Source organism: Brachypodium distachyon, chromosome 1 (assembly GCF_000005505.3).
Source record: "Brachypodium distachyon strain Bd21 chromosome 1, Brachypodium_distachyon_v3.0, whole genome shotgun sequence".
Lineage (NCBI taxonomy): Eukaryota > Viridiplantae > Streptophyta > Magnoliopsida > Poales > Poaceae > Brachypodium > Brachypodium distachyon.
This window is the reverse complement of record NC_016131.3, coordinates 71,920,754-71,945,633: the sequence shown is the minus strand read 5'-3', so window position 1 is coordinate 71,945,633 and position 24,880 is coordinate 71,920,754. Positions and strand designations below refer to the sequence as shown.

The 24,880-nt window shown below is 45.3% G+C and overlaps 4 protein-coding genes across 6 annotated transcripts; 2 read left to right on the top strand and 2 right to left on the bottom strand.

The window, feature by feature from the left end:
- The first annotated feature begins 1,013 nt into the window (after positions 1–1,013).
- LOC100827643 (serine/threonine-protein kinase EDR1) lies at positions 1,014–9,802 on the top strand. Its single transcript, XM_010230868.3, has 13 exons — positions 1,014–1,641; positions 3,174–3,596; positions 4,392–4,495; positions 4,646–5,889; positions 6,656–6,696; positions 6,866–6,934; positions 7,062–7,162; positions 7,622–7,700; positions 7,773–7,871; positions 7,974–8,042; positions 8,164–8,213; positions 8,836–9,012; positions 9,151–9,802. The coding sequence occupies exons 1-13, from the start codon at positions 1,231–1,233 to the stop codon at positions 9,287–9,289; spliced, it is 3,006 nt and encodes a 1,001-aa protein (XP_010229170.1). The 5' UTR covers positions 1,014–1,230; the 3' UTR covers positions 9,290–9,802.
- A 638-nt stretch (positions 9,803–10,440) lies between these two features.
- LOC100840466 (formin-like protein 20) lies at positions 10,441–13,365 on the top strand. Of its 3 annotated transcripts, XM_003558721.4 has the most exons (6): positions 10,441–10,679; positions 10,784–10,887; positions 11,102–12,541; positions 12,621–12,737; positions 12,825–12,943; positions 13,031–13,362. In XM_003558721.4, exon 3 carries the CDS (start codon positions 11,135–11,137, stop codon positions 11,687–11,689), a length of 555 nt encoding a protein of 184 aa, XP_003558769.1. In that variant the 5' UTR covers positions 10,441–10,679; positions 10,784–10,887; positions 11,102–11,134; the 3' UTR covers positions 11,690–12,541; positions 12,621–12,737; positions 12,825–12,943; positions 13,031–13,362. The 3 variants fall into 3 exon arrangements, with proteins under 3 accessions (XP_003558769.1, XP_010229172.1, XP_024310614.1); XM_010230870.3 differs by lacking the exon at positions 12,621–12,737 and having other exon boundaries at positions 13,031–13,365; XM_024454846.1 differs by lacking the exon at positions 12,825–12,943.
- Positions 13,366–14,053: 688 nt separating this feature from the next.
- Positions 14,054–14,693, bottom strand: LOC100827342. Its single transcript, XM_014896920.2, has one exon. It carries the CDS (start codon positions 14,546–14,548, stop codon positions 14,276–14,278), a length of 273 nt encoding a protein of 90 aa, XP_014752406.1. The 5' UTR covers positions 14,549–14,693; the 3' UTR covers positions 14,054–14,275.
- A 1,288-nt stretch (positions 14,694–15,981) lies between these two features.
- LOC100840158 (probable RNA helicase SDE3) lies at positions 15,982–21,252 on the bottom strand. Its single transcript, XM_003558720.4, has 5 exons — positions 20,974–21,252; positions 18,923–19,707; positions 18,686–18,847; positions 17,125–18,576; positions 15,982–17,025 (listed from the first exon to the last, which is right to left on the bottom strand). The coding sequence occupies exons 2-5, from the start codon at positions 19,697–19,699 to the stop codon at positions 16,546–16,548; spliced, it is 2,871 nt and encodes a 956-aa protein (XP_003558768.1). The 5' UTR covers positions 19,700–19,707; positions 20,974–21,252; the 3' UTR covers positions 15,982–16,545.
- Positions 21,253–24,880: the final 3,628 nt, after the last annotated feature.

Here is a 24,880-nt window from a genome sequence, read left to right as displayed (position 1 = left end):
TTCCTTTTTTCAGTTAGTTTGCGCATGGCGCTATTCAGAGTTTCAGGCAGCATCCATGCTGGGTGTCTCGCAGCGCTGCGTGCACGGTTCAACAGACAGCAAGGATGTCACGTGTCATGCTGCGGGCGCCGCATTCAGCAGGACAAATCTTGGTTGGAGTACCCATCGAATCAAGCACGGACGGACTGCTATCACATCACACAGGTTTGTTTGTGCCTATCACCGCACTCTGAACTCTCGAGGCTATCTCGAGCAGAAAAATCCGTCCGTCCGTGTCGCTAATCGGTGCTAATTTCTCGAGGAAATGTGATCTCACGATCGAGCTAATCGCACTGTCAGCCGTAATATAATACTGCCTCTGTTCCATAATTCTTGTCAAAATATTACATGTATCTAGACGTTTTTTAGAAACAGATACATCTATTTTTGAACAAGTTTGAAACAAGAATTATGAAAATATATTTGCCTGTTGGACCGACCGGTTCAGTTGCACACCACCGGCAGTAGCATGTACCCGACCCGGGCCGGCCGGCCGGCGCGCGCGAAGCTTCCGACCACCCGGCCGTGATAGCTGCGCCCCAACTACCTGTATCAACATTTCCCCACAGACGACACGATCGAGACGAGCCAGGGTTTTCCGAAAGCGCGTACGTAGACCGTAGACGTGAAACGCACATTTACCCGCACGTCTACAGAGACCTTCGCGAATGTCAAGACACTGGTAATCCACCGCGAACGCACCGCAGGTCGATCGGGATCTCAAAGGACAGGAATTTCGTGGGAGCATGGCAGCATGGTACGTCCTCCTATCCTCTCTGCTCCCACACGACGCCCGGTCCATGAGACGGACCACGTAGGTACATCCTCCTTTCGCACCACAGAAGACAGAACGCCCGGGGCAGTTAGCCGGACCCCGCGCACGACCCACGGCTCCCTTTGCTTGCAGTCCCGCTCCTTTTGCAGTCAGCCCCCCTGGAAACAAAAACATTTCACCCTTCTTTTCACTTTCCCTTTCCCCGTCTCTCCTTCCTCTTCCTCCTCCGTCACGCGCGACACAACACGGAGGGAGGGAGACTTTGGCCTCACCCTCGCCGATCACATCCACGCGCCAACCAACTAACCCAGATAAAAAAAAAGTCCGAGGGGAAGAAAACTCGAAGCCGAGAGCCGTAGAAGAGCAGTAGGGGGAGCGGCAGAGAGCTACGCGGATCGCGGTCCTTGCTCGCGGAGATGAAGAACCTGTTCAAGAGCAAGATCAAGTGGCAGCACCGCTCCAACGACCCCGCCGCCGCCCCGCCGCAGCAGCAGGGCCAGCCGCCCACGTCCACCTCGCCGGCCAGCTCCCCGTCGGGTGCGGCACCGGCGCCGGCGCTGTCGTCCGCGGCCCCGGCCCCGACGGCCTCCTCCTCCGCCTCCCCGTCCCCTTCCGCGCCGACGGGCGGGGACGACTACATGTACTCGGAGGAGGAGTTCCAGATGCAGCTGGCCATGGCGCTGTCCGCGTCCAACAGTGACTGCGCGGGGGACCGGGACGGGGACCAGATCAGGAAGGCCAAGCTCATCAGCCTCGGCGGGGGCCACCGCTTCCCCGCTGCCAGGGACGACGGACACACCGCGGAGTCGCTCTCCCGCCGGTACTGGGTGAGGCGCCGCACACCAAGCTTCCATTCGAGCTGGTTTACATATATATACGCTGAACTGCACATTTCCGTGTTGTCTGATGAGATGTTGTAGTAATATTAGGTTTCAGTTGCTTACTCTAGTTCTCGTGACTGACAGGCTTGATGTAGAGCGAAATCCCGTTAGTATCTAGTAGTACTTGCAAGTTGTTCATCTTCACAATTTTCCATTTCAATCCATGCTAGTTATACAAGTTTTTCTAGACTGTCTAAAAATGTCAAGTTTTTCTATTCATACCAGTATCAGATTTGGATTGGGTTGAAGGTATCATTGGATGGTGTTCCAGGTGCAAGTAGCAGGATGTCTGTTTCTGCTCGCACAATCCCTCATGTGTTAGGCGGGCAATTGCGGCAACCCGACAAGAATCGATTCAAAACTAACTGATGTCTGCTTTGCCCACATAATCCTGCATCATGTGAACACAACGGTACTCAGGAATTTCTTCCCAGCCTGACACATGTACATGAGCCATGACACAAGCAACTCGTGTATTACTATAGTGTATTACTCAGGACCAATCAACCTTCGTGCTCGAGGTGACGCACAGACACATGTACATAAGCCATGACACAAGCAAAACACATACAGAGTACTACATGAGCCATCACGTCGTCTAGTTCTTTTTCGATTCGGGCGTTGCCTTGCCCTTGCGTACCAGGCCCATGAGGATCCATGCTTTGCTTTGGGCTCACTGCGATTAGCGGTGTCTGCAGTTTTCTTTCACAATTCAAAGATCTGCAGTGGTGGCAACTGATTTATTGTCGGATATATGGAATATATGTGGGCTTAATGGGACGACCCACAAGTCCCACATATTTTCTTGTGTTGAGCCGTGGGCATCCACGGGCAACATTATGTGGGATGATCTATGTGGCATAGCAGAGTGCCTGTTGCCCACTCACACCCTGAGATAGTGTAGTGGCTGTGTCTAGATTGCCAGCAAGCTGCACCCAAGTCCACAGTGGAAAATCACATCAGAGGAGAGATGTGCGCTGCATCTGCATGCATGGTGGTGGACTACAGAAGTAGAAAACACTAAAGTGTCGATAAAAAGATCCAGGTTAGAGGTGCTTGCGGTAGAAACTGCAGGCTTGATCGATCACATCAAGCTATTTGTTTCGTACCTGTTTTGCCGACGCTGTTAAAATAATTAATGAGCTAGATGCTAACCATTGTGAATTTCTATTTATAGAATGCAGATATTGGTGTTTTTGACCCGGTACAATTCAACTCAAATAGCATTCAGAGCACATGTGCTACCCATTTCTCTTGTATATTCGTAAAATATTTTCTGCTGGATTACATCAAGCTGTTTTCTTTTCATATTCTGTTGATGCCATTCGTATACTTAATTAGCTAAATGATATTAGTTGCTGTTTCCTAGTTGTAGCTATTGGCCAGACAAGTATCTGCCTTTTCCCTGCCTTGATTTGTCATTTAAGCTCAAATTCTCTCTGAGCATATTTATGACTGTGCTCCTTTCTGACTTCCAGGATTACAACTTTCTTGATTATCATGAGAAAGTTATTGATGGTTTCTACGACATATTTGGCCCCTCTATGGATTCCTCAAAGCAGGGGAAGATGCCATCACTAGAAGATCTCCAAACAGGCATAGGGGACCTGGGCTTTGAAGTTATTGTAATCAACCGTGCCATTGATACTGCCTTGCAGGAAATGGAGCAAGTGGCTCAGTGCATCCTGTTGGACTTCCCTGTTGCAAATATTGCCCTCCTAGTGCAGAGAATAGCTGATCTTGTTACAGATAATCTTGGGGGACCTGTGAAAGATGCAAATGCCATGCTCGCGAGATGGTTGGAGACCAGTACTGAGCTGAGAACCTCACTACACACTAGCTTGTTGCCTATTGGCTGCATTAAGATAGGGCTGTCTCGTCATCGTGCACTACTTTTCAAGGTCAGTCCCCTCCCTCTCGAATCTTTCACCAAGTTAGTAAGACCAGGCAAACATTTGGAAGGCAGTTTTATCAATGTTTATCACAAAGATAAGGCCCGGTTCCTTGTTCACAGCTGAATCTTGGATGGATATGTTAACCCCATACAAATACTCAGGCTGATCCGACTGGCAAAACTTGATGTCAAATGGACAGGCTTGCCAACAAAATAGTTTGAATCTATGGTGCATTTGCTTCTTAACTGAAATTAATTTGAACACTATCCTCGCTCCATGTCCATCTATTTGTCCTTGTGAACTACTAGTAACTGGCTACCCAACTGACGGGGTAGACCCTAGCTAGTGTTTGCATCTAGCAGTACAGCTTGACCCCTCCACCGGCGTCACATGGATAGAGATGCCGAGACCCAACACGTGGTAGTGGCAGAATAGATAGGCTAGAAAAAGGGGCAGAATGATACAGCTGTTTTGGTTACTACGATGCATGGAGTTTAGATTGCATTTATATAAATTGTTCATTGTTCCCCATCTAATTTAGGACGCCTTGCTTTAGAAGTAGCCGACCTTTTCGCCTGATATGGAATGTAAGGATCACTCTTTGCCCAAAAATTAAAATGCTTCCTTTGTTGTTTGATCTGTTTAATTGTTTACTAATCATCATTACATTTCATGCCACGTGCTCACCTACGTTAATGTATTTTGTGCCTTGCTACCAAAGTTATTAGTGCACTAAGTCATTTGGTTCATTTGCCTAACATACCTAGAGCATTCTTACAGCTATGTTACCACTTTGTGCAGATTCTTGCTGATAGTGTTGGCATTCCATGCAAACTTGTCAAAGGGAGCAATTACACTGGTGATGATGATGATGCTGTTAACATAATAAAGGTGGACAAAGAAAGGTATTGATATACTGTTCACGGCATAATAAATTCTCAGGGAAACACAATCCAAAACATTGTTCATCTGTTACCTCTGTTTCCAATATATTTTAATTCGCTTGCTACATCGTGTTTGCTGAGTAGATTCTGTATTGCAATACTTCTCTGCAGGGAGTTTTTGGTAGATCTGATGGCTGCTCCTGGTACTCTTATTCCAGCAGATGTCTTAAGTTGGAAGGGCAGTTCGTTAAATCCTAACCGGAAACTTGGCCATAATCAGATCGCTGAGTCATCAAGTTCCATTCATCCTAATCCAGGTTCTAGTGCTCCGTCACTTGAACATAAAGGTGCCCAACTACCTTTGATTAACAGTGACGATTGGCTATCATCTAGTCAGTCTGGATATGAGAAAGAAGCAGCCATAGCATCTTCACAAACCTCTTCTGGTGGCACGTCATCTGTTACTGCTGCAAATTTATTTGATGATAATTGGACACTAGTTTCTCGTGAGCAATCGGACGAGCCGTCAACTTCTGCTGGTACATTGTCACAGCAGAAAGTTGTGCTATCAGGTAGAGAACATCCACAGAATGGGAATATAAAATTGACTCCAGGTCTCCAGGAAAATGCAGAGTCCAAAAACCTTTTTGCGGAGCTTAATCCTTTTGGGGGTATTGAGTCGAAGAAAGCTTCAGTGCCACTCAATGTGCCAGACAATAGAAACAATGACTTGCAGAGGCGTAGAGAAAATGTAGTCCCTAGCACTGGAAGACCACAGCAGCGATTGGTTATGAAAAACTGGTCTCCTTACAATGATGTTTCCAACAACAAGCAGTACAATTATGTTCAGGACTCATTTGCACGTAGAAATGTTGGTGATAATGTTGTATCATCACCGCAGGTACCACGGTCAGCTGCAAACAATATCAATCTTAATGTTGGAATGCGTAACGATACACCATATGCGGCATCAGCTCATAATTATGACAGTATTATGGCTGGTTCCTCTGCTATGAACATGACTTCTACAGCTGGGATTGGGAAGGTTCCTGAAAAGGTTCTGCGTGGTGGTCTGGACAAAGGTCCTATGAATTCCAGGCTGCAGGATCAACCACCATTTGAAATACATAAATGGGGTAATTCTACAGAACGAAGAATTCCAACAAATGCAATTCAGAATCAAGCAAATGAACGCAAGGATAACTATGGTGGAAAGCAAGACAATAAGAAGTTAGTTCCTGATCCAAAGAAGTCTCCACTCGACAGATTCATGGACACGTCTATGCCATCAAGAAATCCGGAATCTATTTCACCATCTTCTGCTAGATCACACAGGCTTGATAGCATGTTTGACGATGTGTCTGAATGTGAAATTCTGTGGGAAGATCTTGTGATTGGTGAAAGGATCGGCTTAGGTATTTCGTTGCAACCAAGTTTTGATGCATTCCTTACTACCATTTGCACGACTAAGTTGATTAGATACTCTTAGGTGTAAGGAAACATTTTTCAAAGGGTCTTTTCTAGCGAACCTGCTTTGTGCGCCGAAGGTGCCATGATTCGGCGCGGTAGCGAATGCTATATGCTGTTTGTCGCTGTTGACAAATGGGCACTCCGACCTTGTCCCCCTTCAGTATCTATATAAAAATGTATCATTGAAGAAGTCGTGAATTGACAAAGTCGTTACTCTCATGTTGGCTTTGAGAAACAGGCGATCTGACCTATGTCTCCTCTTCAATATATATATACAAAAATTGAAGTGCTCAAGACTCCATGACTAGACTCAGTAGGTAGTAATTGCTATGTGGCTGTGTTGTCATCGCTGGCAAACTTATTTTTTGTCTGATTTGGGTCGACTTTATTAAAAACGGCACGTGAAAAATCCACTGTCTTTACTCCATCTCATCATCTAGCTGACGTGGGAGGACTTCAATAAAACTATTACGCTTTCTTTTTTTATTTCCTTCTTCCAAATAAACGTAGGAGCTGTATCTGAACTATCCTTTTTCACAATTTGACTTTTCATGCGACATATTCAAAACTAACTTGTCATAGAATAAGTCAAATTGTTAGTGTCGCTCAGTTATGTATGTCTAACTTATTGAGCCAATTTTCTATATGAACTTGCATCTTGGTATTCTCTGTGAGAAAACAATTGAATGAATTGCTTCCTCCTTCCAATAGGTTCATATGGAGAGGTGTACCGTGCTGATTGGAATGGAACAGTGAGTAATTATTTCCCTTTGTTTGTATTTTGAGCTTTGCCGTTCTTACAAGATTTTACGTTCGTGAAATGGTCAACATAATTAGAAACCAAATCATGGACCATCTTCACTTTTTCCTTATCAGATAACTTGGCTCTGTCAACACAGTGAAGTTTCTGTTTATTTGCAGGAAGTAGCTGTAAAGAAATTCTTGGATCAAGACTTCTATGGGGATGCTTTGGATGAATTCCGAAGTGAAGTAGGTGAAATTATATGTTTTTTCTTTATCTAAGAGCTGTAATAAATTTGTACTTTCTTGTTCAGGGTTAGGTCATTCTTGCTACATTTTTTTTAGTTTTTTTAATTACCTTATGTTCTTGTACAAGGTGCGGATTATGCGTCGACTGCGTCATCCAAATATTGTTCTCTTCATGGGTGCTGTTACACGCCCTCCGAACCTATCTATTGTATCTGAGTATCTTCCAAGGTATGTAAGTTCTGTATATCTCTCCTTTTATGGCTCAGCTTGCTCACAATGATGCGGGTTTTTTGTTGTTGTGTGTGAATCAAATCAAGATACAACTTACAAGTATCCTGGCCCAGATAGCATGGAAAAAATCAGACCTACATAGAAAGTTCATATTGTAATTTAGCTTTTAAATTGGACAGAATACTGAAGGTGCTACATGCGTATGTCGTACTTTTTGTTACTGAAGACATTTGTGCTACTTTGTTTGAAAAAAAAATACCCCTGTTAATTAGATTCACATAAAATCCAAGGATTTGGTTGTTTACTGGTGGTGGCATGTATCTGTTATAGCTCTAATATGGTGTCATGTAATTAGTGCTCTAGTCTAAGCAAGTCTATGATCGATGTAGGATGAACCACCGAACTGGTTCAGTTTCAATGGTTCGCCCTTGACGTCATTGTTATTTTCTTGCTCAGGGGAAGTTTATATAAGATCCTTCACCGTCCTAGCTGCCAAATTGATGAGAAGCGGAGGATTAAGATGGCCATTGACGTGGTAAGGACGATTCCATAAATACTGGGCTATTTTGTTTGCCCCTACTTATGCAGATTAATGTTTCCTCGCAAGGCCAAAGGCATGAATTGCCTGCACACTAGTGTACCAACAATTGTTCACCGGGATCTTAAATCACCAAACTTGCTGGTTGACAATAATTGGACTGTAAAGGTAATGTGCTCCTTCTGCATTTTAATGGTTAACTAAACTTCATGGCGCATATTCATATTAATAATGCATGTGATCTATTGGCTCACCAATGATATAAAGCAGGTTTGTGATTTTGGACTTTCACGCTTGAAACACAGTACATTTTTATCATCCAAATCCACTGCTGGAACTGTAAGTCACTACCACCTGTAGTTTTTACTATAACAGGATGGTTTTTAATTTCTTTAATCATTATTAAACATTTGATGCTTCTTTGTTTGGATTTAAATATAACATTCTTGTATTCCACCAGCCTGAGTGGATGGCTCCTGAGGTCTTGCGAAATGAGCAATCAAACGAAAAGTGAGTGATTTCTTGATACCTCTCGTTTAATTGTCTGCTTTATGCCTTTTGCAAGTCTGATTTATTAGTTCATTCTGGATAGTTCTATGTGAAGCAACTATGACTCTGGATAGGATGTCTATCTTACCATTTGAGTTGTTATATTTCAATTTTCCCTTTTCTTTTTCCTGAGCAAGGAGGGTTGGCTTATATATTGAGAGCAGTGGCATTACAAAAGCTTGAGCTAGAAAATAAAGACGGATATGAATTGACTCCAGCACTGCATACAGAGCAGTAGAGCGCACACACCATAATAATCCTTTCCCAGTGACTGGTAAAAGAAACCTGGTAACAAACCAACATCTTTTTTGTATAAACCCCCCTACTTATTCAACACACCATCCATAAGAATGTTGTCTGTTGGAGTATGCAACTATCCTGCAAAGACGTATCTTCAGTTTTCTTGCTTGAAGTTTTTTCGCTTAGGGTTGAGCTGGGATATAATTCATCTTTTGAAGTAATATTTCTTTATCGGGTTGGAAATATGATCTCCCTCTGAAATCCTTGAGCTCATCTGGCCCATCTTTTTTTATTGATTAGTGTGTCATCTGAATGACTCACTCAACCATTACGTGAAATGCAGGTGTGACGTCTACAGCTTTGGCGTCATCTTATGGGAACTAGCAACACTTCGCATGCCATGGAGTGGGATGAATCCCATGCAAGTCGTCGGAGCAGTTGGCTTCCAGGACCGGCGGCTGGATATACCGAAGGAGGTTGATCCTCTAGTTGCAAGGATCATATGGGAGTGCTGGCAGAAGTGAGTTCCTAAGTCCGCAAAAATATTTGACTTAATTTACCTTGAGTCAAAAATAAAAATTTCTACCAACTGTTGCTTGTTTCGAACATGATGCTTACACTAGGTGCAGAGCTAACATCTAGTTTATTAATCTCCCAGGGATCCAAATCTGCGGCCGTCGTTTGCTCAGCTAACAAGTGCTCTGAAGACGGTTCAAAGGCTGGTAACCCCCTCTCATCCGGAGACGCAGGGCCCCCCTGTGCCCCAAGAAATATGGGTGAACTCCTCTACCCCATGAGTGGGGTTTAAAGAGCGCTCCATAACAGATTTCGATGAACCGTTTGTTGTGATCGCCCCTGTTTGCGGTTTGTCCAAGTGTGCAGATGTGGGCGCGTTGTGTGTAGATGGAGCGCCCCAGATCGCAGACGTCCCGCGGCAGAGTTTGTTGTATAGATAGGGGAGGTAGGTTCCCATGGGACAACGGTCGGCACAAGTTATTCCCGTTGTGCATCCAGCCTGGGTCTGTCGCGAGGCCTCTTGGTAGAACCGAGAGTTCAATGTTTACAGATTCAGGGTAGTCCGAGCGTGTTAACGGTACTACTTGTGCTCCTCATGCCTCATGGTGAATTGGTCTTGTTCTGTTGGATTATGAAGCGTCTGATCTGATTCTGATTATATTACACTCCTACTGTGCTTACAAGTGGACTAAATTGCGATTTTAAGCCGGATCTAGGCCAGTTGCCGTCTTGGAAGTTGGTTGTAGTCGTTTCTGTGACCGTGTAAAGAAAAGGAAAGATACATTTGTGCTGCACGTTGCTGTCTCAGGCTTTCTCTTGCAAGATACTACTCCATAAACGTACGTGGCGTGCTTTTTTTTTTGAGCGCACGTACGTGGCGTGCTAGACTATAATGGACGGTGGAGGCTTATGACCCAGCTTGGTACGATAAGGAGTATCAGATTAGCAATATTTTCTTCCAGCAAATGGGAAATAGTCAACTTTGCCAGTGACCCAGTGTCCGAAAAAAAAAAACTTTGCCAGTAACTGATTCACAGCGGAGAATTGCTATACGCACGGATTAATTTGGTCCGATATTCATGCGTCTACCATTGATGTATTTAGTGTCTCGTCTCGATGGACATCCTACGAAGATTTTAATCAGGAGTACATAATAATTGTTATAATTGTTGGTCAAAGTTTGACATAAATTTTAATACGGATCTTATAAACCTGAGTAGTACTACTACATAACTTTCATCGTGCCCAAAGCATTTTCTTGACAGTGGCATCCTCTGTAAATTTCCTTCACGGTACCGCCCCCCAGAAATCCAACGGCCGAAATACCGGATGGATAAAATACCGGATAGATACAGCTTCTGGCCGGAACCCAGACGCTTATCAAGCCCGCTTTTGTGCCGTCCGTTTCAATTCCGTGGTCGCGTAACTAAGCTAAAACGCCATTCCTCTCCCCTCCTCGTCACTTCCCCCCAACCGCAACACCCCCACCTCCTCAGCTCCCACCTAATCGCCCCCCGTCCTTCCTCCTCGCGAGGCCGGCAGATCTCGCCTCAGGGCTCCAGCAGCCAGATCCATCCATCCGCCACGCTGCCTCGCGAGGATCGTTCCGCCGCCTCCCCGCGACACCCTTCTCCCGGGGGTCTCCCTGAGCCGGCTCGTCTCGTCGGATCGGTGAGTTTTAAAAGGATCGCTGCTCGTCAGTGGTGTATTCTGGGATGTGTTTTTTTGAGGGGTTTTCATTGATCTGTGGTGCTGCGTCCGATTCGTGGATGCAGCTTGTGTGCGGGAGTGGTTTGGGTCTTCGGGACGGCGGATAGAGGCGCGGCGGCGATCTGAGAGAGCGAGGGGCATCCACCCTTTTGTGCTTTCGATCCTCAAGGTACTTCCTCGATCTATAGATCTACCGCTTCTGCTGATACGGTGTGATTTTTTACCATTTTGTTCAGTGGAAGCAGCAGCAATTCGTTCTGGTTAGATTTTTGTGTAGGAGTACCGGAGTTGTAGGTTTTGTATGAAACAGAAGTAGTATCTGCTATAGTTTTTTATGATTAAAATGCGATGTTTTGATGTGCGTTTCATTTGTTTGGCACTAGGGCTTGGTAGGATCTGCCACTCCGAGCAGTGCCATGGAGACCCTGGTCATCTCGCAGCAGCGCAGCCACCACCACCACTCCGGTCGCCGGAGGAAGCCATCGTCGCACTTCTCGTCGCCTCAGTCCATGCGTGGCTACAACTGCCGTGCCTTCCACTCCACTGTCAGCATCGGCATCCTGCGCTCCCCGCCCCCACCACCACCCACTGCTCCTGCTCGGACCCGCTCATCCCCTGAGCCCAAGACACCGAAGCAGCAGCAGCTTGGGAAGAAACGCAGCCGCGTTATTCCCATAACTCCTTCAGGATCTCCTCCCTCCCGTCCTGAGCTCTGGGCTGGCCCGGCCTACTCCAACTCGCCACCACCCAGCTCACTGCCGATACCCAAATTCTCCCTCCACCAGAAGCGGAGTGTCTCGCTTGAGTTGCCACCTACTGGCCCATCTGTTCATGTGGAGGTGCTTGTGCATGCCAAGTCAGCGCCTTCAACACCGACTGCTGGCTCAGGTTCCGACTTCTTTGGCAATGATACTGCCATTGCGACGGAGAATCTGAGGAGGATTCTCAATTTGGAAATCGCCGATCATTGAATGATGGGCACCAATGGTGTACATAGTCACCAACAGCTAACCTTAGTACTGTGTATAGAGTAACTTAGAAGGATAGTGTGTCACCTCGGTTCTGCATCAGCAGGAGTAGCAAGCACATCAAGACTAGTAGGAAGCTGCTGTGAAGGATGTAGTTTAGTGATGTTGGTGGAAACTTATGGGGTGGATGAGAGCACAGCAGTTTCCGAGTCGCCTCTGTAGCTTGTAGTCGCCTATATGGTTCGGACATTTCTTTAGGTGTTAGATCTTCATTTGCATCCTTCAACCTTGGTACCTATCATGATCCTGTAGTTGTAGTCTGCATAATCCTAGCTTATAGGAAGATGCAGTGAGGCAGGGTAGGGTAGTATCTGTTCCTGTGTCAAATATATGTAGGATAGCTGCATCTTCATTCCTATGATACTTTCATCCCGCCTTCCCCTCATGACTGACTCCTAATAATACCGACCTCTCTGGTGCTCTGCAAAGAACACAAGAATCTCTCCGAACTGGCTCTTCTGTTTTTTGGTAGGAAGAGGCCAAGTGGAGATTTTATGAAGTCCCCCTCCCATGTTCTTTCTCCTTCATCTGCCTACTAATTTTTTATCTGTTCACCTTTTCTCTTCTCAGTTTGTTACATATGTAGTATGTCAAATCCCCTCCCTGCCATCCAATCATCATTTCTTGCATAACCTTCTAAAGTTCCATCTAGTACCGGGATGCCTTTGTTTGGGCACCCTGTACAATTCCCTGTCCTAGTCCATGTTCGTAAACATGTTAGGGCATTCAACTTGTTTGATAAAGGATGCGAGACTCCAGATTTCAGAGACCTGCACGCATACAGACCAGAATATGGTAATTACAAGTTACCTGCTCTTTTAATGATGTGCGGCTGATTTCTTTGCCAAATCCTAATGTCATTTCTGTGCTTTAGTGTTGTAGGTTTGCTTATCCATTGCACTTCATGGTACATCTACCTGGGGTTCAGATTTACCATAGTTTCAATAATCTAGTTGCTTGAGTCAGCTGCAAACATACACACCAGAATATGGTAACTTTAAGTTTCCTGCTATTTTAATGATGTGCTGCTGATTTATGTGGCTAATGCCAATGCCATTTCTGTGCTTTGGTGTTGTAGGTTTGCTTATCCAGTGCACTTCATGTTACATCTACCTGGGGTTCAGATTTACCATAGTTTCAATAATCTAGTTGCTTGTTTGCTTCATAGTCAGCTGCAAACATACAAACCAGAATATGGTAATTATAAGTTTCCTGCTCTTTTAATGATGTGCTGCTGATTTGTGTGCCTAATGTTAATGCCATTTCTGTGCTTTGGTGTTGTAGGTTTGCTTATCCAGTGCACTTCATGGTACATCTACCTGGGGTTCAGATTTACCATAGTTTCTAGTCAGCAAGCAGCGCAGCATATGCTGGACTGTTCCCTTTATGTAATGTAATGTAATGTAATGCCTGCTTGGCTAGCTGTTTCTGCTACTATTTTGACCTTCTTAGAAGGTTTCAGTGTCGTTTCATTTTCCTTAGCAGATCTCACTGCTTTCTTCGTCAGCTTGGATGTTGAGAACTTAAATGCTAGATCCTTTTGTCAGTTTAAATTCTAAGTACTGATCTTACCAGTAACAGATTAATCATGTTTTATAGTTGGACGTTGAGCCTCAGTCTTTAATCTGTTCTTTCTGTACGGTTTTCCATCATCAGCTGGCCAGTTTGGTGTTATACTATCATTCTGGCACAGGTTGAGATGTATGTGTATGGTTGATGATGATTTTGGATGGTAAACGTTGTGAGACATAACCATGGGCATCGGCATGCTCGTAAGCTGGTGTGTGCTAAAAACCAAACAAATGCTAGTATGCCGATGAGCTACCGAACTGTTTCCAGAGTTTGGAATGATGTTCTCCTATCAAGTTCATATCATGTCCATTTGTCAGAGTACGAAATATAAGCATGCGACTGACCACCCGATACATATATGTCTCAAATGAGGCCAAACGAACAGAGGAAATAATCCTGGATTACATGATGGTGCCCAAAGCCGACAGCGTAATCATCAGGCGTCTAGTCTAGATTCGAATCTATGGCTGCCCGAATGCATCTAGATTAGATTCAAGAAACAGTTCATCTAAATCTGAAGCGACAAGCATGCGATCTGACAATCTCCTGGAGCTGTCTGGATGATTAGTTGTATTCCTGTGCATGAGAGTTCTTACCAGGACGCACCGAAGCACGTATCTGGATGATCACTGCAAGAACCAACTTTGCTTTGATTTTAGACATCTTCTGAATGAACATGTGTTCATCCCACTCATCTACTTGCTTGAAAGGCCATTTTCAGTGTTGAGCTTTGCCAAAAAAAAACATATAAAGCTGTTATTTGTAGGTCTCATGTTCTTTGGGTTTATTATTTCAGCCAAAACACCTCCCACACCCAAGACTCCAAACAGTTAAGCATCTAGTACCAATTTAAACCTGCAATGCAATGCAATGCGCGGCAACTAGAAGTCGAGTAGCAACAATCTAGCTGAAGATTATTAAACCCCATGTCCACATTACATACATGATTAGCTCGTCTCACTTGGAGCGGCGCTGCCGCTGCCGGCGGAGCAGCATCTGGCGCAGGCCGTGGGCGATGTGGTCCTGCTTGCAGAAGTTGATGTGGTCCTGGATGGCCTCCTCCATTGTCGACCCCGCCTTCCTCCTCCCTTCCTCCCTCACGGCCTCCGAGCACAGCCCGCAGAGCCACCGCCCGCCGAATGCCGCCTTCACGCCCACGATGTAGCCCCGGGTGCACTCCTCCCGCAGCTCGCAGCACTCGCACTTGGCCGACTCCACCTCCATCGCCATTCGCAAGCCCGGCCGCTAGCAACTAGACTAAGTTGTAAGCGCAGCTCCTGATCTGCTAGCTCCTGGAGTTGTTGTGAGGAGGGATAGCATAGCTGCGTGTTTATTTATGGAGAGGCTTCTGGCCTTGGCTTCTGGTGGCGCCATCATTATGGTTTCAGAGATGCTTAAGTGGAGAGGGTCTAGTTATTCTGTGGCACTGTGCATTGGCTCAATTGAGGGTTTTCATTTCGGCGTGCAGTTGCTAATCAGCTTACTTGGTTATGGGGGAAGGAACATTCTTGCAGCGTTAGTTACAGTGTGCAGAACAGTGTATGTTTTTTTTTTTGCGCTGGAACAGTGTATCAGTGTATGCATTTTGGTATTGATTCTGCTAGACTAGATGACTCTTCTGTGGGTTTTTAGTTTTAGTTACTCTGCACCTCTCTTTTCTCCTTTCTACAAAATTTGTGCAAGGAACTGTTGGTTCCACTCCCAGATGAGTAGGAAAACAGGATCATCATCATCAAGGAAACCCCTACGATTCTTATTCCCTGTGTGCTCCATAAAGCTTGAAACAGAAACCTTACGCGACAAGAAAATCGCTGTCCATGGATCTAGGAGGACCACCCGGAGAAATTCTTCTGCTGGATTTCAGTCAGTGTTCATGGCACGGCACAACTCGCCTTGTCGGCCCGTTGTTTCCCGGTAGATTCGCTCTCATGGTGATCCATGGTGAACTAACACTCATTCTACTCATTCTGATCAACTTGTTAGCTAATAAATTAAACACTCATTTGCTTGGACCAGCATGAACAACTGTCCATGAACTCCCCCTGAGTGCCTCATCTGCATCCTTGCGATACCAATGCAGGACCTACCATCCGTGTCAAGCGCTGTACACAAGTCCTGGGGATCCTACTTGGACACCTAATTGCAGAAGTGCCACCACATCAGGTAGTTTCAACTTGCAAGTGTATATCACAGATGGATTTGCGTACCCTGTGCTGAGTTATTATGAGCTGCAAAGGTTGGTGATACTTATTGTTGCTGTCCATTTGTACAGCCAGCTGGGTTGATCAATGAGAACACCAGCTGTCAATTTGATGGTCTCCGAACATACTTAACACCAGTGCTTTGTTGTCCTTGAATGGAAAGGCAAATGTACCATGAAGTACATTGCAACACATAGAGCAAACCTATTGGTTTTTTTTTTCATATCAAGGACAGCTAGGTGAGCTATCTGTCTGTTGCAGAAGTGCTGCAATTTACATCGACTTAGAGCTTTGTGCTGTTCATTGGTGCGTGGCATCTTTGATCAACTGTGCTCTGTGCACAATATTTTAATGCCATTTTTGGGTCACGAAAAAAAAAGAAATTGATCATGGAAGAAACTGAAGAACCGATATGGAAGGAAAGGAGACAGAGGACTAGGGATCACCGACTGCAAATTATGATTTTGAACTTTGAACAAGGCAATGGTGCTTGATATATTCCCTTGCCATTATGAGTTTGTCCAAAGGCAATACATGATCAACAACTACCTCAATGATTTTTTGTTGCTACTCCATCAGAACTCACAAACCAGCCCAAGTTCTACCGTGTACTGATTGCCGTTGTACGCCTCCCACATGCGCCTGTCCTCTTTTTGCTCACTGTTTTAACCCACCCATCACAGCAAGTGTCACCTGAGTAAAAAACATGATGATAAACACATCTGAACGAACAACAGATGAGAAGACAAGATCCAGATTTCTTTTCCCGGACGGGGATAGCACGTCAACCAATACCATACAATCTACATTCTGGTTCATGGCAACCTAAAAAACACAGAGATGCAGCAAAGACAACAGACATTCAGAGTTAATGTCCCACGAAGGCGAGTTCAAGGTCTCCACGCAGGAGGCAGTCGATGCCCTGGAAGTTAGCTCCACGAGGACGATCGCAGCTTATTCTGCCAGCGGCTATGGTTTCTAAGAAAAGAACATTTGTCATGGAGACAAGGCGATAACGCTGGTCAGTCAGTCCCAGCCTGTTGCTGGGATGTTCGAGACGTCGCACCAGCCAGGAGGAAAACTGTACTTCTGCGGATACGTATCCTGGACCATACTGTCGTCATTGACTGAGTACTGGTTGGGCTGCACGTGATCCTGCCCAGCCTCTTCCTCGACGTGCTGCTGCTTTGGTATCTCCTCCTGAGGTTCAGCTAATGTGCTGTCGCGTGAATGGTGGTCTTCATATGACTTCTCATCAGACCACTCCACTTCGTTTTTGGTTGAGAATGGACCATTGTCATGTCTGAAGCCAAGGTCAGAGGGGTGGTCTTGATTGTGGATGTAGTTTGCTGGTTCTTCTTGGTTGTACTCCCAACCACCAGCAGGCTGGTCTCGGGTGTCACTGTATCCTGAGTAACTGATTTCTTCTTCGGGTGGGGGAAGTGGACATCCTTGATAAGAACCATTGTCTGCGCAATACCTCAGGAGTTTATCCCAGTGCCGATCCTGCAATAACACTTATTAGTTTGATCAGAAACATAACGGGCGCATGATTTGAGGGGGGAGCTTGTACAAAGAAAGAAGTAGAGAGATATGGCAACACACCTTAGTGACAATGTGAGGGTTTCCGACAATAATGAGCAACGATTTCGCACGTGTTATTGCAACATTGAACCTTCTATAATTGCTCAGGAATCCCAAGTTGAAGCATTTATCAAACTCGTTATGCTTTACCGTCGACCTGACTGTTGAGATGATTATTATTTCTCTCTCTTGGCCCTGGAATTGTTCAACACTTCCGACTCTCAGGTCAGGCATTTCAAATGTCTCTAAAGCCTTCTTTATCTTCACAACTTGTTGACGATATGGAGCAATGACCCCGATATCAGCTTCACTAACATCACCATCACTTGTCAGAGTCCTGATGATATTTACTACTTTACTAGCTTCAATTCTGTTGAACCATGATGGATTATTGCCTTCCCTCTCATCGCATCCCTGAATTCCAATAAAAAGAACAGGAAACGACTTGTTGGGAAGGCCAATGCAGTCGTACGTAGATGACACTTTGTCATCCTTACAGGCGATCAGTTCACCCCCGTAAAAAAGCTGTGATGGTAGCTCTAGGATAGCTGGATGGCACCGATAGTTCCTCACTAGCTTTGTTACGTAGTTAGGATCCCCTGCATTATACTGCTCAAAGTCACAGAGCAGCCTTTGCAGATACGATTTCCCCAAACCATCCTTATCCGCTTGTTTACAAAAAACCACCGGCCCTAATTGCATAGGATCTCCTGCTAACACAACAACGGTGTCTCTTCCACACAACCCCGACAAAGGAACCATTGCCTCTGGTTCAGAAGATTGACCAGCCTCATCCAAGAAAATGTGCGTGAAATGCCCCTGACGAAGACCCTCGGCCTGTAGGGTTGATGAACTCATGTAGGTTGATATAACAATCTTATAGCGCATTAATGCTTGCATTGGAGGGCACTTGAACACCATATCTTCGAAGAAGCAGAACCGGATAAAAGCAGGATTAATATCCTCGTATTGCCGACTTGGAGCATTTAGCCTAAAGATGTCACTTGCGCGGATCAGATAGCTAGCACATAGCAGTTTCTCCAATACATGGTCAGCAGCACTATTGGAAGCAGCACATATGAGAATATTTGCCCTCCTGTTGGATGTATAGAGCTGCAAAATGGCCTCAACAAGGGTCATGGTCTTGCCTGTTCCTGGAGGTCCATATATCACATATGGTGGAACCCCTCGGCAGCCAAGTATCATCCCAACTGCATCAGCTTGCTCAGTGTTTATGTCCGGGTTCAGAGGTTTAAATGCCAACTTTTTCACAGTTCTATAACGCGATTGGCAGGGAAATAGGATGTCAGGTCCAGTAAGTTCTGCCTCGTGGACAGACTTGTAGAGCCTTCTCATGTTCAATCTGTTATATGTGAAGCTAACATCATACTTATTCCTGTCATGGTGAGAGTGGTGAAACTGAACATCAAATCTCAAAAATATCTCATCAGCTTCAACCTTGTGAATGAAGCCCTGAAGGAGATACCAAAAAATCATTATTCATGAATATCATTTGAAAATGAATAATTTATCTTTAAGAATGCTCAAGAGATATTTTGAATGCCAAAGAAAAAACCCTAACCTGATAAGGCCGAGCATCACTCCCAGCATGTCTAGCGACTATAAAGTCTCCATGGACTAGTGAGGGCCTTTTTTCTGCCAAACCAGGGACCTCAAGAGACAAAAATTCATTACCCCTCCTTCGCATTGAGACACCCTCCATGTCATATGATCTCATCTCCTCCTGCGAGTGGACCCTTCAAGTTAGCAAACAAGGTTAAAAGCTTAACATTTCAGACTACTACAGGTGTTGAAATACCTCCAAATGAAGTTCTTCCATGACTAAAAGAGTGCTAAAGAATTTTGCATAGTTTATCATGCTCAGATCTTCAGATAGGACATCAGGTCTTTGTTTACATTCAATGAGCTCACGGATCTCTGCAGGTATTGCAAACTGGGGTAACTTATACTTGAAACCTTGAGTGTGCTGCCGAATCGGCCGGCTACCTGGCACAAATGTAGCACACTCAAATTTCTTCCTCTGAGAGCCACGCCCCCTGTAATAAGGTTTATCAGAAAATAAGGCCATTGAAACGTTATCATCTGCCAATAGAAAAGCCACACGCTCGATCTTCTCATCACCAATATCAACATGCACAATTGACGTATGTAAACCAATATCTTTTGGCTTACAGGACAACCAGATTGTAAGGGTTTGTCCTGGCTGAAGTGTACGATCTTCCACAGAAGTCAACCCAAGAAAAGCCTTCTTTGCCTCCTCATCAGCATCATTCAGTGGTGGTCTCATCATTGACAACACATAACTATCTTCTGGGTTTGAAGAGAAAATTCTCACACTCCACAAATTTAAAGGTTCAGAAGAGGTATTCTCTAAGCAAATGGTGTCCGCAGATGTTTCTCCAACAAGGACAGATTTAGGCTTGCCCTTCACAAAAGGGAAAGGAGCCGTAACAACCACAGGACCATCATCAGACTGATAATCCTGAAGAGTGTTATCATTCTGGAAATCCATGAACTCTACTTCTGGCTTATCACCAGCCACTGAGTATTCATCATCTGAATCATTCCTCCCCATATTGAATCCTGATAAATAAAAAATATTATAACAAACTAATAGTAGTTCCATTGAGAAAGAAGAAACATTCTGACTTAAGACTTAGATAATAAAGCCATTCTAGACCTGTGAAGACTCTTTCAACCGCATAGTGTAGACAAGAAATCTAAGATCAAGGCATACAAACTGATATCACAACCAAACATCAAATACAAAATAGTTATTGTTGCTAACAAGGGAAAGGTGACATGGTATACTTGAGCAAATATGGATTTCCGTCATTTTGTTAGTGTGCTTTTATTTTGTTTTAACTTTTCTAGGAGTTCTAGAAATTTACAAACAAGAGTAGTGATAAACCTGTGTTCGAGCTTGGGTGGGCAAGATGGCCAATGCCACTCCCTACCAACTGAGCAGCGCTCACTTCCTCAAAATACTAAAATATTTTGTGCATTAAATACTTTCCACACATCATCGAGTAGTCATGGTCTCATGGAACCACATGCACATCCATTTGGATTTCTATAATTTAGTTGTGCTTGCTACAATATACATCCGTAGATACAAATTTGCCACTCACAACATTTAGAAGAGGCATTTTTCTGTTGCAATATTTCCCTTCTTTGTCGATATAATGATGAGGTAACTAAGCAATTAGATCATCTCATATTAAAAATTGCATGACTCTTAAATTCCCATGAGAAACAGGTCGCGCGCTGCTTGATTGGTGGGATTTGCGTCGACTACCCCACTAGCCAGGCTCAAACTCGGATGCTCACTCCTTACGGTGAACAATCTTGTAACCAAAACTAGAAAGGAAACTAAAATCTACACATCCCCATGTGCACTACTGATTCTCATAAAGCAAAACAAGATAAGATTTTTCATAGGCTTGCAACAGCACAGGAGCTGGGATACAGCGGTACAAGGGTGTACAGATTGTTGTGTACACACACTAGTTTTGTCAAACAAAATTGATAACGTATGTATAAGATACACATATGCTAATATAAATTCCAAAAAGGATTTCAACCAAGCAGCCGAGTCCTTTCTCCAACTCCAACTCCCTCCCTCCTCATTTTCTCCCCAAGATCCGATTGGCCCCGCCCAACATGCAAAAAGCACAACCCGCTGCTATCCCACGTTCCCCAATCAGGAATCAATCAGAGGCAGCACTAAACTAGTCTCGCGTTTTCTTCTCTGGTGACCGCCGTTGCGGCGCAAGCAGCCGGGAAAACCAAATTGCTAAGGCGCGTGGGATTTAACCAGCTAATCGCTGGATAAAAGAAAATTCATACCTCAAAACCCCAATGGGCAGAGTCGACTGCGGACGGGGTGGAGACGTCCTGACGAGGAAGAACGGGAACGGCGGGCGACCCGGCGTTAGAGGCGGGGGGCGGGTGGCGATGTGCAATGCGATCGCCGAGGGCTGAGAGCCGATCCGATTTGGGGCTTTGGTTTTGGTGGGGTTCTCTGGTTCAACCCGGGGTTCAGAGAAGGAAGAACAGGCGAGAGAGGAACCGCTTTTCGCTCATCAGAGAGATGTACACACACCTCTGAATCTCAAGGTGTAAAAGAGCAGGAGTTGAAGAGGATCTTTATCATGCCAATCTGGCACCAACGTGTGAACCTGTTGGCGGGGCCAAGTGTCTATTCAGCCTCTCTTAAACATCGGCTCAACAAAAAAAAAATCTCAAAATAACCCCCCATCGAACATTGCACAATTTTTCTTTTACAACCGATAGTAAGTTATTGATCGGATATCAAGAAATGCGAGGAGCCAATCCCTATCTTTGGTCACTAGAGTTGTTGTTGTTGTTTTCATTATTCAAGACCTATGTGGGAGTGTTTCACTCCACCTGAACTCAAGGAGTAGCGGAAATCAGGGGGTAGCTGAAGTGGGAGCGGCAGCGAGGTGCTGCTAGAGGGGTATGGCAGCGATTTTACCTTATTAGAAGAGGTGGCGACGACTAGGCGGCGGTACGGTTCGGAGGAGCGGCTAATCCTGAAGAAGTGGCGGCGGCTTGCGGGAGATGGATAGGCTCGCCTGAGGAGGATCTCGGGCTCACGGGAGATGGAGCGCAGCAGGCACTGCTAGGGCTGGAGATGCGCCGCCGCCATGGGAGAGGTCCAACACGAACGAGGAGGAGTGGCGAGGAGTCAGGGCTAGGGTTCGGGGTTAATGAATGGCATTGGTGGGTAATTAGCCCAACTTCAGGTGAAGTGGAATTGAGTCCTCTCATTCTTTTCTACTTTCTTCGACAGTGTCACATTTCTCTCTTCTACGATGGTTGGAAATAGGAAGGACGATGCGAAGCCAACATCGGGTTAGGTGTTGCAATGCACGATCACGAAGTAATACTTCTTCTTTCTAGTTGTACATACAACCTTTTGGAGATAAAATTAGTAGGAGACAAATTGCTATGTGATCTCTCTCTTCATATCCCCAATAAATTAACTACACAATTTTTTTCAATGATTTTTCGATCTATACTCACATATGCATCCCCTCGTCCAATAAGAAAGTAGCATGAAAATTGTTTGCTTGGAAAAAGTAAGAGTAGAGTAATTAATTAGACTTGTCAAAATCCAAATATATGTATTTTAAGAAAACTTACAATAACTATATACACATGTAAAAAGAAACATCAGAAGTAAACATTACAATTTAGTTTGGACCGTTTCATGAATTGTTTATCAAGAGCCTGTGGTTTGTCGGTAGCATAGGAATATGGAAGGCATGTTCGCTTGCGAGGGCAAAGCCTCCACAATTTGTCGGCCTTCATTGATCTTGAGACCACTCGCCATAGCCAGACTTGGTTTAAAAGAGGAGCAATGGTTTACCCAACTTTTTCAGCTACCGTTCTCTGGCCCATATCCCAGACCATGAACTCCAAGATAGGCAATGAAGACATTTTAGGATCCCGATCGAACTTACCACTTCCGTGTATACGCTATAAATTGCAAAGATTCCATCTCGCAAAAAGAAGAAAGAAAATTGTACAGTGGAGTACAGCACTACCAAATGGTTCCACACCAACCATATTTCATCTCGATTGTATGTCCTATCTGATCGGCCGGATCTCCTCGCAATGAACGTCAAGTTCAATAGCCAGCCCTGGCCCCTGGGGAGCATTAGTTGCCCCAAGAATTGAACCTAGAAGCTAAATTTCGCGTGTGTGGTTGGTGCGAATCGTGTGAACTCCGGCTCACATGCGTACGTGCCCGGTCTTCACACGGAAAAGGTAAAAAAGGGTAAAACGCAGAAGTTGTGAGCCGTCGTGTGACTCGTTGCCGCAACGGACCGTGAGAGCGCGACACGGGCCGGAAGCATCGTACGGCCCGGTACGTACGATCGCCTTTTCCAAGATTACGGCCCTTCCGAGGCCGAGTGGGTTGGGCTGGTCAGGCTCCAGCCGCGTGATGGATCCAAGAAAAGATGAGATGCTTTGTCTCAAAAAAGAAAGAAAGGTGAGACGCTTTGCGGCGCGGATTGTGTGCTCGCTCGCGCTGCCCGATGGGTTCGGTTCGGTTTGGCTGGGCCGTACGTCCGGCGCCGGCGTTCAAGTGCCGTGGCCCAGAAGTGATTCAAAAAAGAAAAAAATGGTGCCGTGGCAGAAATGCTCACAGAAGGCGATCAACGTACTAACATGCATTCGTTTCACTTAAAAAAGAACGTGCATAGCATTCGTACACATCAATGAGCCACACGCGGGAGCTATAGCTTTGGCGCCTGTGTGCGTAGTGACTTGACCGATCGGTTCATGGATCGAACGGTCGCTCACAGGTACGCATGTAACGTGATAGATAGGTGATCGATGGAGACAGACCGGTCACGAGCTGCAATCTCGTACGTACGTTGATCCAACTGGCGGCATGCATGCAGGGTAGCAAAAGTTCAAAAGCTAGATAACAAAATGGCGTGAAATCGATGCATGCGCGCACATCGATCGATTCACTCGATCGTACGTGACACCTGAGGTACATATAGACATCTTTGTCTATACGTTTTTTGTCAAGCCAACAAGGAAGAATCGTTTTTTTTTTTTTGTGTTCATAACACAAGTACGTACGCATGCACACGTCATGCATGTCACATTGCATGTGTCTGCTGGCTGTGTCGAAGTCAGACTTTGCACACACACTTTAATGGAGTGTGATGCTAGTTCTGCTCTCACTTCAGTTCTGGCAGCTACTTCTGCAGTGTTCTCCACGCAAGAATAAATGGCATGCATTTCCAAAGGCAACAAAAGTCTCTCGCCCCCTTCACCAGCAAAAAAACATCTCCGACACAATTTCTTATTAATTTTTTCTCCCGGTTCCAAAGCAAAAGCTACCTACCTAGGTTGACGTGTTGGTTGCTTGCTATACTCCTGGCCAAAGCTTTGCTAGCTAGCTCCAGATCGATTCTCTCCTCCTGTACACCCATGTCCTCTTCTGTGTCCTGAGGTGACGCACGGTGCAATTATAATCAAGTGATCGACCGACTAAACTTTGAGCCAGATATGGCGTACGTACGTGCATGCGAGTCGACTGGCTAGCTTTGAATGATATGATAATGCCACACTTTGCATGCAGTAAAAAACAAACAAGCCTTGCTTAAACGACAAGTGTGGCGAGATCGATTTGACGAGACATGCATGGTCTCGATTTTGTCTACCTTGATCGATCTTCGTGTTGTCATTCACGCATCCATCCATGCTTTTGGTCCTATTGCTAGTGCAGCTAGCGCGCTTTTAAAACTTTAGCTCCATGCATGCAGAGATCGCTCGATGACGCAAAAAGGTGTGGCATCGTCCATTTGCAGCTGCTAGCGATCGACCATGCATGCATATTCATAAATTCATCTATCACGCCCAACTTCCCGGCGTTCGTTCTTGCTAAATCGGGCGCGAGGTCGGTCGGTCTCTTGCTTTGCTGTTGTAAACGATAATCTTTCCGACTTGACCAGCGGGTACTAGCTCGTTCCTGTTCGAGATCTGCGCCACATGACGTACGTACGTGGCAGCCTGCAGATGTGTCCAACTCCAATTCATTTTCAGGTCGCCAGCCCGGCCGGTCACTGCATACATGCATGCGTCGGTTGTCGATCGACAATCGGTTGATGGTGCTTGCACGACCATGTGTTGGAGAAGCAAAGGGCGATGTCACTTCCCTCCTCGCCCCCATGCCCATGTCGTAGTCGTACGCACATACTCCTACGTG

Coding starts and splice junctions, on each gene's coding strand:
- LOC100827643 (XM_010230868.3), top strand. CDS start 1,231: ATGAAGAACCTGTTCAAGAGCAAGATCAAGTGGCAGCACCGCTCCAAC. Junction 4,496..4,645: donor ATAAAGGTGGACAAAGAAAG/GTATTGATATAC, acceptor ACTTCTCTGCAG/GGAGTTTTTGGTAGATCTGA. Junction 6,697..6,865: donor GTGCTGATTGGAATGGAACA/GTGAGTAATTAT, acceptor GTTTATTTGCAG/GAAGTAGCTGTAAAGAAATT.
- LOC100840466 (XM_010230870.3), top strand. CDS start 11,135: ATGGAGACCCTGGTCATCTCGCAGCAGCGCAGCCACCACCACCACTCC.
- LOC100827342 (XM_014896920.2), bottom strand. CDS start 14,548: ATGGCGATGGAGGTGGAGTCGGCCAAGTGCGAGTGCTGCGAGCTGCGG.
- LOC100840158 (XM_003558720.4), bottom strand. CDS start 19,699: ATGGGGAGGAATGATTCAGATGATGAATACTCAGTGGCTGGTGATAAG. Junction 18,848..18,922: donor TGGAAGAACTTCATTTGGAG/GTATTTCAACAC, acceptor GTCCACTCGCAG/GAGGAGATGAGATCATATGA. Junction 17,026..17,124: donor ACCCTCACATTGTCACTAAG/GTGTGTTGCCAT, acceptor GTGTTATTGCAG/GATCGGCACTGGGATAAACT.